The sequence below is a fragment of the Trachemys scripta genome, chromosome 2 (assembly GCF_013100865.1).
Source record: "Trachemys scripta elegans isolate TJP31775 chromosome 2, CAS_Tse_1.0, whole genome shotgun sequence".
Lineage (NCBI taxonomy): Eukaryota > Metazoa > Chordata > Testudines > Emydidae > Trachemys > Trachemys scripta.
In genome coordinates this window covers 46,771,411-46,781,904 of record NC_048299.1, presented here as the reverse complement: position 1 = coordinate 46,781,904, position 10,494 = coordinate 46,771,411, and the positions used below count along the sequence as shown (strand labels likewise).

At 39.5% G+C, this 10,494-nt stretch overlaps 1 protein-coding gene across 3 annotated transcripts in view; it reads right to left on the bottom strand.

The window, feature by feature from the left end:
* The window catches only part of DYNC1I1 (dynein cytoplasmic 1 intermediate chain 1), a 245,094-nt gene that overhangs the window by 22,237 nt on the left and 212,363 nt on the right, over positions 1–10,494 (bottom strand). For all 3 annotated transcript variants that reach the window (XM_034760492.1, XM_034760494.1, XM_034760493.1), the window contains exons 15-16: positions 8,169–8,309; positions 2,471–2,596 (exon numbers count right to left, since the gene is read on the bottom strand). In XM_034760492.1, the coding sequence (XP_034616383.1) occupies positions 2,471–2,596; positions 8,169–8,309 (267 nt within the window). The remainder of the gene's footprint in view (positions 1–2,470; positions 2,597–8,168; positions 8,310–10,494) is intronic.

Here is a 10,494-nt window from a genome sequence, read left to right as displayed (position 1 = left end):
GCAGGGGAACTCCCCGCCCCAGCTCACCCCTGCCCCGCCTCCTCTTCGAGCACGCCGTCGCTGCTTCACTTCTCCCGCCTCCCAGGCTTGCGGCGCCTAAGCTGATTGGTGCCGCAAGCCTGGGAGGCGGGAGAAGTGAAGCAGCGATGGCGTGCTTGGGTAGGAGGCGGGGCAGTGGTGAGCTGGGGCGGGGGGGGTGCCTCAGGGTGGGAAGCTGCCATGGAGGAGGTGCCTCAGGAGGGGTGCCTCAGGGCGAAGGGGGGGAGCTGCCGCAGGGGGGGGGTACTCGGGGAGGAGGCGGGGCAGGGGTGAGCTGGGGTAGGGAGTTCCCCTGCATGCTGCCCCCCCCCTTGCTGCAGGCAGCCCTCCCCGCGCTCCACTGTCCCAGCTCCCTCCGCCTAAATGCCAGCGGCGACCTGGGCGGCCGAAGATCCGGCCGCCACGATCGCTGCTGAAGAAAATGGCGCCCCCCAAATCCTAGCGCCCTAGGCGACCGCCTAGGTCACCTAAATGGTTGCACCGGTCCTGCCTAAGTGTACCTACATCTGAATTACTTTTAAGAGGGCTCTTTATGAACTGACATGGGGGTGTAATAAGTTAAGCTGCTGTTATTCACTATCTTCAACTTCTGTTCTCAGGGCCACCAGGATGCATCCCTATTAGTGATTTAAACTGGCACTCTGATTGGTGCGTGTGTCTGCATCTGACTTAGGCTAGCTCTAGTAACTCTTAGTAATGACAGAAGTTGCCCTGCTAGGATATCACTAACCCCTTGAACCCTTTTTTAAAAAGAGAAATGGGAATCAACGAGGCAGCAATCGTGGGGGGGCAGAATCCTCGTTGTTCCTCCATTTCCCCATATGTAAAATGAGGAAAACGATACTGAATGAAACAATGAATTCACACTACTGTGGCTTTTTTGGGTAATGTTGATCGCTAATTTGGCTCCTGAACCACTGAGGTCTGAGTATCACTGGTCTTCATTATACAATACTGATCTGGACTCTCAGAGCTGAATACTGATTACTCGTTTTTTGCAAGTAATATAAGTATGCCTTTATCTTTCATGAGGAGTATATCCCTGTGGTTTATTTTGCAGGTAGGATTTTTCTGATTATGCAGAAAAAAAGAGAAAAAATGTAAATATTACTCCCTCTGGATAAAGTCCATTTTCTCGTGATTAATCTTGCAGGAGAAACAACCTTATGAATGGTTTGGTGTATGATAAGTCAAAGAGACATTTCTATAGCCTGTCTAGACTCTAGACAATAGACAAGACCAGACTATATTGTCATTGCAAATATTGCAATAGTCTGTCATATCACTTAGAAAGGAAAAAAAACCATCATTTCACAGAAATAATACAAAAATAATAAATAAATAAAACAGCCTGCCCTGCCAGCACTGCAGTGGAAATTTAAGTGTAATAACTTTAGACAATTTAGAAATTATATAGCAAGAAGTTTCAGCAGCCATTTGTAAGGAAAGGCACTCCTGCAAAAGCATATTCAATCCAAAAATATGAGTCATGCTCAAGCAATTTTGCTCTGGGCCATAAAATCACTTTATGTGAGTTACAGATAATACTCAATGTATTCTGTAATGTTTCCCTACTGTGTAGAGATGGATACCCCAGTATCCTATCACAGATAATGATGAAAAACAAATTCTCTACATAAAGGCTGATTGCTCAGAGATTCACCCTTGACTATTCCAAAGAATTGTAATGCAGGCTGAACATTTTATGCTGCATTCATCAACAAAGAGACAGGCTCCATCCATGCACAACATACTTCAGCTTAGTTTTTGTAGTATGTAGTAGGGGAAATTGAAAACAGCTTTAAAACATGGAATATTTATCCTGCTATTTCACACCACATATGCATCTGCTAACCCCCAAACCACCACCTCTCAGTTTTCTGTTGTTGGAGCCACTGTAAATATTCAGGCAATGGTGTCAGGGATACTGACTGGTGCTTTGCATGTCATGATGAGAAAAATCTGTATCAGTAGATAAAGTGGAGCGGGTCACAAAATATGAGTTACTGCAATGCAAAGGCGAATCCTAGAGGTGAGTGTTTGGAATATTATTATATTACATTATATATCTTTTGTAACCTTTTCTATTGTCATGTTTTATATTCTTTTATCCCTAGTAAACGTAGCCAAAACCAAACACTTGTTGACATTAAAACATAAATAGTGAGAATAAATCACAAGACATTTGAACAAGATTTCTTCTTCAGATCTGGGATTAAACAGCTACACTTAGCTGTTTTTAAAGATACATTTCAAAGTTGTGTAGCACTCCAAATCAATGACACCGTTAAAAACCACCTGGATCGCCAAAGGGAAGTGTCCTTCTCATGCACATAAATGTATGATGTTTTCTAACAGTCAGTGGTATGACGAATATTGGACAAATAAGACAAACAAACAAATAAATAAATAAATAAAAAAGAACAAATACCTCTCCAACATCATAGATCCAGATGCGGCCTTCTGAATCTCCAACTGCTACCTCTTTCCCAGCCTGTGCCCAACGGACACGATTGAGGGCAGAAGCTCCTTCTATTGTCACACTGGCTGTTGGAACCTATTGCATCAATAATAATGATGTTAATGAAATCATGCTGTGAGTGAATCAAATAGGCTAGTTTAGAATGTTATTGTTTCGGTGGATGAATCACAAGTCCCTAAGAATTACACGAGGTAACATATATCCCTTGTGTAGGGGGAGAAAAAAAAAAGATTAATTGTTTCTTCAGTCACATGCTCTACTGAGTTACGGGAGGTGGGAAGATTCAGACAGACTGTTTGGGAGGCGTAAGGGAGACTTTTTCACAGTAAATGGGCAGTGAGTGACACAAATATTTTTTTCCTGGCTGGAGACATGCAAAACCACAGCAGCTTGTTTCTCAATATGCGCTGACTTCTGATCAAGAAGTGAGTTAAGAACCAACTGAGTGTCAGAAATTCATAAGCTTAAAGATAATACTAAAATGGGGTTTGAAAATGCACAGATTGGTAGCAGCGTTTATGAAAACCATATTTTACTGACCTACGTCAATGTTTTGGTTGTAGTTTTGTATTTCAGTGGCACGGTAGGCCAGAAACAGAGGAAAATCAGTTCAAAACAAGACGTTTGTAGTTTCGATACTATTCTTTCCCTTTTTTTCATTCTTCCTCAATGGTAGGCCCTTGTGCTTCATGAATAAGGCTCTCCATTTTCAGTTTTTACAGATTTTTACCCAATTTTTAGACTACTGATTATGTTACAAAAATCCAATATATTTCATTAGGTAGATGCATTTATGTTAATAAGTCTAAGTGTAAATGCAAGGCTGTCTGTTAAAATAAGGTAATGTAGTGGAAGATACACACATGTGCATATGTGTACATACTGTTAATGTACAGTTCATGAAATAAACCACAGTGTTAAATGGCATGAGGTATCCGTGAGAGTAGGAAGACGAGCCTTTGCAGAATGCCTGGGAGACTCCAGCTATAGTCAATAACCGTGCACAGTCACTCGTGCAGCAGAACAATTACTCTAAAGCTGGGCTATTTACCTAGCACCTCAAGATCTGGAAACTCACTCAGTCCCCTTTGTTACAGACTCTGACTAAAGGCTGCAAAACCAAACTAGTACCTCAGAACAACAGGGTTGGTGTGCTAAACCCTCATCCCTGTAAACTACTGCACTACAGTGTCCTTGAGCCTCCCAAGAGAAGTTAGAATAGATCTGCTTACACAGTAATTCAGAAATAAAGTTGGACAGCAATCAGAAAGCAGGAGATTACCACATCTTCTTCTCTGTCCGCCCCCCCGTAAAGAAGTATTCAAATGCAAATAAGCCACTGAGCTTCTCTCTTCATTGGTTCAGGCCTAGACCCCATCAATGCTATATGACCAATGAAAGATGGCATCTCCTGTAACTCCTCATCTCATGTATGAGTTATTAGGCCAATTACCTGGCATAAAGTAGCAATAAAAACTATCATGTGATAATACTGTATGCTTCACCCTCCTCATCATTGAAGTCTCTGCAATTCTTTTCACTCTTAAGGCTATGTTAATTTTATATAATTTATAGAAAAAATCCTCAAACAAACAAAACTGAACACTAGAGCAGTTACTTAATCCATTTCACCAGTTAGTTTTGTTTCTCAGAAAATTAGTAGATCAAAGATATACAAGTTCTTTCAAAGGAGTATGTTTCAGACACGGAATTTTAGCTATACCTTTCAAAATGCTGAAATATATACAGGTACTCTACCTCTGCTTTGGGTTAATATGGCATTATTCCTGTGTTGCACAGAAAAATAAACAATGGGAATGCTGACCAATTCAGGATCCTATAAATTAAAATCTTCTAATGGTTTAGTAAAAATCATTCCCACTCAACAAATTTATCTAACAGCATCAAAGCAATCATGAAATTGTTCTAAAACATTTGAATACCCCTCCTTTTTCCTTTTGTACAAAGAGATATATAGTCATTCTACATTATCTTAAAATAGATTTGACTGCTTTGAATAATGATAGTTTAAATTACACACACCTATTTAACATTTCAAAGATCTGAATTTACCTTATAATGGTTATATGACACCATTAGTTATGTTTTTAAAGTTATATTTTAAAATACTTTATAAATTATCTAAAGTTATAAACTGACACTTGTCAGATTATAACCATTTTGGCATATGAATTTAGCAGATAATAGACTGAGAGATCACTCACCAAAAAAAACAACTAATAATTCAGCTTTTAATTTTTGTTGCTTATGTAGTGTTAAAAATAACTGTTTAGAGATATCTTTCATATCTACTTCACAAAATAAATGCCATCTACATAGTTTCAGAGCCAAAATACACAAGCCATGCAAAAGAAAATACTGTTGAAAGCAACATAACAGAGCAGCAACGTGGAAAAATATCAATAATTCTTGAACAGTAATCAATAGAGATGACTGAGCAATAACCTAGATGCTGATTCTACCTTTAAGCCAAGCTAGAAAAAATGTTGTGGACACACTACTGGGAAATCAGGATCTTCCATCCTAAATTTAACTGAAAATCTGACATACTGATACCTCTAAAACTATTATACTACTTGCAGGAGAGTAAAGAAGTGTTGGGGGGGGGAGTTAATGTTAAATAAATTAAAAATGATAACTTTCATTGTTATTATAAAAACCAAACATGTTACCCACAAACCAGAATGCTACATGTGATTAGTTCAGCCCCTTTTAAAGTTTGATTGTGAGAATAGTCAAAAGATTATGGTCATTTGGATCAAAAAGCATCTAGAGTCTGGGTTAGGCACTTTTAATAAATCAAAATGAATTAAATAAATACAGAGAAGAGGACTAGTAGAAATTGTATAATATTTCAAGAAATTGGAAGGCTTTTTGTAAGTTATTTAAAAAACGATATTTTCTCCATCATTTTTTAAAATAATAACTAAACATTAATGCAGCTGATTTCCTAAAATCAAATAAACAAAAAACTTTATTATTAATAATAATTACCAATCTTTTATATAGCACTTTTCATCAGTAGATCTCATTAAAATCCATGAATATATTTGTTATTTTCCTCCATCTGTATTTGACATCTATTACTAGAAAGTTTTGTATGTTTAAACACAGCTAAGGAGTCCCAAGAATTTCCCAGGTTAGTCATCTCATTTTTATTACAATGACTAATGACTATAACTCTGAAAAGATTTTTCATTAGTAAACAGAATAATTCGTTCAGATCCTTTAATAATCAACTATAGATAATCATTATAACCTAATTTTAAGCTACCAGGCAAAGGGTCAAAGAAAACATCAATCACCTTCAGTTGTAATTTTTAAAAAAATTGGGTATGGTTTTCTTTCACTGACTATATATCTGATCTGCTTTCCTTGCGAATCCAAAACTCCCACTGATTTAGTTTCTGCTAGTTTATGATTTCTTGACATTTTCAAGTTATTCCATCTCTGCTTACTAAAGAACTGGAATAGTAATTTTTCCTTCATAGATCCAAATTCAACTCTCACGCTGCTGTAAATCTGTAATAATACCATTGACTTCAATAGAGATTTACACTTATGTGAGAGCTGATTTTGACCCTTACAAATGAATATTCTTTGTGAAATTGCTGGCGGCTGAGGGGGTATACAGAATGCAGGAACAAACTCTGAATTCATTTTTGTGGCTGCTCATTCGCCTTTTCTTACTCAAAATTTATCTGTAAGCCTGGTCATATAGGGCATGATCCAGCTCACTGACTTCAATGGGAGCAGAACCAGGCGGCTCATGGTAATTACTTGCGGTGAAATCTTGGTGCCACTGAAGGCAACAGCAAAGTCCCCATTGATTTCAGAGGGGTCGGGATTTTACCAGAAAGGGTTATTTTTTTCTTTTTGAAATGTTAACAGGTTTTTCTGTTGTTAAAGTGGCATTAATGAGAACACCTGAAGGATATGTTCCTCCCCCTCCCCAAAAGAAATTCTGAGGAGAGTCCTCCTGGATATCCTCCAGCTGTATGCTTTCTAATTAAAAAGGCTGCAGTACTTCCTGCTCAGAACACTTCAAAAGGCATGGCTGCTCCACGTGACAATACAGTTTTCAGCATTTGTTCCTCTTACCTGTCCACACTTATTTATGGCAAGCAGCACTGATTTGGAGACCATAAACTGCACTTGTATTTTACTTTGGCTGAAATGTATATCTATCATGGTTACATGAAAGACATAGTAATAAATGAGCTAACTTTAAAGAAATATTGTAGGAAATGGGGAAAATACTGGCATTTGGTCTCATCGTTTGTTTTAGAAAATGAAAATAACTTGTCCATTAAAATGTGGCCTTATTTTTAGGCTGATTTTTTTGTTTTGTTTTCTACTTCTGTACTATGCCATTGAAAATAAAGTTAGTGCTTGGGTGATGGAAGAATATGAATCTTGCTGGTATATACAAAACATACTGGTCATTTAGAACAGGGATGGTTCTTATAGCAAAGATTCATCAAAGGAAAATTCAAATCAAGATTGTACTCATTCATTCAGTACCTAGACATATTTTTAAACATCTGGAGTCATAGTTTCAGATTGAAATTATACCAGACACAAAAATAAAGAGGAACATAAAATCCCTACTATCTATATTTACGAAGGAGGCCACTTGATTTATAAGTACAGTATTTGCTACTTCATCTTTGCAAAGAGTTCTATTAGCCCTTTCTGTTTCAATAGGGTTGAAAGAAATGTAAGAGGTGGTGGGAAACACATGGGCATCATTAAGTTCCTAGCAGGTTGGAGGTACTGTTGCGGGGCTGTCAAGCTGTGACAATTTGCCGGAGATGTTGGGGGAAAAACAATTATGAAGGAGAGTTAATGTTCCATTGAAGTAGACTGAAGACATAACAGAAACCAAATATAATAATCATTAACAATAAATAAATAATAATGAAATAAAAACAATCCTTTATCATAAGAGTGAGCGACTTATAAAGCTTCCTCAAAATAGATCCCAAACCAGGAAGTCTCACACTCCACTCCACCTGAGAGTGACTTGGCAGATCGGTGGTGTTGGTACAGGGCTGTCAAGCTGTGACAATCTGAACGAGGGGAGACAGTGGGATTTTAAATGTCTCACTGAAACCGTGCACCAAAAGAAAAAAGAAATCACAAAATGGGAGAGATTTTTAAAATCTGCCTTGAAATAAATCCAAAGACAGGGAGTATCCTTCCCAAATAGGCGAAACATTATCTATTTGCTGCTCTGTGCTTGATTTTTTGAATGGGGATTGTATTATTTCCCTTCCCTCCCTTCGCCCGTAAATTTAACTTGCAAGAAACATACAAGGAGCCTTGAACCATACCGGGGGCGGAGGGAGATTCAATGTTTCTTAAACGTACAGGAAGGGGGAGATCAGTGTCCCCTGAAACGTACACAAGGCGGCTGGAGCCACGTCTCCTGAAACATACAAGGCGGGCAGGCCAATGATCGTTGAAACGTACAGGGAATGGGGGAGTTCAGGGTCCCTTGGCGGGCACAAGGAGGAGAGTGGTTGGTACCGTAGCAGCAGGCAGAGAGGCAGGGATTTCTCTCCTCCTCTCCCCCGCCCCGGCCCGCGCAGGGTTAAGGGCTCCCCCCGCCACCCCGCCTCACCTCGGTGTCATTATTCAGGTTCCACAGATCCAAGCGCCCCATCCCGTCCACACAGGCAAAGAGCGCGGGATGCACTGGTGACCACATGACATCGTAGACATAGTCTGCATTGTCTTCAAAGGAGTAGAGCGGCTTGTTGTGCTGTAAAGCAGAGAGAAGCATGAAGACTCCGTGGCGCTAGTGCTGCCTCGGGCTGTCTGGCGAGTCTAATTAAAAACTTTGCACATTTACCAAGTGTCATAAAACTTCCCCAGATGAAAGGTCCTTGCAGAAGGTGGGACTGGAGCTTTAATGGGGCAACAACGGTCCAGTGGCATAAATAAAATACAGTGGGGCGGGGGGGGGGCAATGGGGTGATTGGGTGGGGAGCTGCTGAGCAGCCTCAAATCTAGCTCGAGACATTCCACACAGGTACACAGCGCTGCTGCCCCTTAGCTCCCGGGCCTATTTTGGGAAGGGGGGGGGTGTTTCTGGGCGAGGGAGCGCTTTGCATGTTGCTCACACAAATAAATCAGCTTTGTGGGCTGACCTGATAAGGATCACGAGATTCCCAGGGTGCAGCCGCCCATGGGGGCTCCTTGCATGGAAGGCAACGACTGCCACCTAGCGGCGCTTGCACTGTTGCAGCGGCCAATTAGCAGCCTTTGCTGTTTCCCAGTGGCGGAAGACAGACAAGGGGTATTGGGGAGAGACCGACTGCCGGATGATGCGATATCAAAGGGTTGCCTCGCTGAATTCTTTGTCTGCCGCTTCACGGGGTCATTTCGACTGCTTAGATTGCTCTCACTCTGACAGTGCCTCCTCTTCTTTCCCAGGTGATTCAGATTATTCCAGCGATAGTAGCTGGATATTCCAAAACTGGTTAGAATTCAATTCTAAAATGGGGGCAGGGGGAAGCAGGGAGACTATAGTTGCTACATAAATCAAGTGGTGCAGATCTTATTTTAAGCGAACATTGTCATTTCAAAACACCTTAGAAGTCAGAGGCAAGTTTGCAAGTACACCAGAAATAAAATGTAATTGGACATAATGAATTATTCATCGCATCTGGCTTCTCTTATTCTAATTTTTGCATAATGCCTTCACTAATCCCTGATCAATTAATGTAAAATGAAATTTAAATGATAATGAAAACTCCAGAGATAAGAGAAATTAAATATTCTCATAGCCTGTGACAGAAATCTAAACAATGGGATTTTTTAAAAAACGTCTTCCTCAGCCACTCAGCTGTCGTTAACAGCTCTTCGGGTTTCGTTTAATGCCTTTATAAGCAAGGTATGACAGAGATCTGAAGAAAGAGAATATAAGAATTCGAAGTTTTGATTCTACCCTACACTTGTAAAGGGACTTTAGTAAGAGGTAAAGTATTACACAGAAGACCCTCAGAGAGACAGGGTGGGTGAGGTAGTATCTTTTATTTCACCAACTTCTCTGTTGGTGAGAAAGACAAGCGTTGAACCTTACACAGAGCTCTTCTTCAGGCTGTCTCTCTCACCAACAGAAGTTGGTCTAATAAAATATATTACCTCACCCGCCTTGTCTCTCTGATATCCTGGGACCCATTGGTCTACAACAACACTACATACAGAAGACCTTTGTTAGCCTATTTTTATACTGGTTTTAAATATTTGGGGTTTCTGAAGAAGGTCATTGCAGAATACACCCTGTCCTGATAATAAAACAAGGGAAAGAAAACATAAATTAATGCTGGGAACACATGAAATAACTCATGTGGTTGTAATTATTTGCTAATAAGCTACTGATAACACTAACCGATTTGCATATAAAAATGGTGCAATTTAAGGGCCTGATCCAAAGCCCACAGAAGGACTCCCAGTGACTGCAGTAGGCTTTGGATCAGGTTCTAGAAGAATACTTTAAAATTAAAAATAATATTTTTAATGAACAGTTTCTTACCTGCATTATTGATATCACCATTATTTCTAAAAGTGAAGGAACTGAATTTTTACTTATGCTGTTTCTTTTTGCATTTTTATTAATTTTTGTCAATAAAAATAGAGTGCTCAGCTTCAACTCTGCTTAGAGTTTACTTCATTTGTTTCATTTTCCATCATCCTGCATTACACATTGCTGCTGTGTTTAGGTTTTATATATTATATATGTATGTGTGTATGTATATTCCTCCACAGTGTCTGTGAGTGTACACACAAAACATGCACACACGCTGCCAAGGAATGTATGTGTTTTCATTGCAATATAAAAAGAATGAATGAAAACATTTCTATCCACCATAGGTTTTATAACAGTATATTTGCAGATTTAATTACATGACAGTGTCTTTTTAAAACACAAAGGCATTGGACAG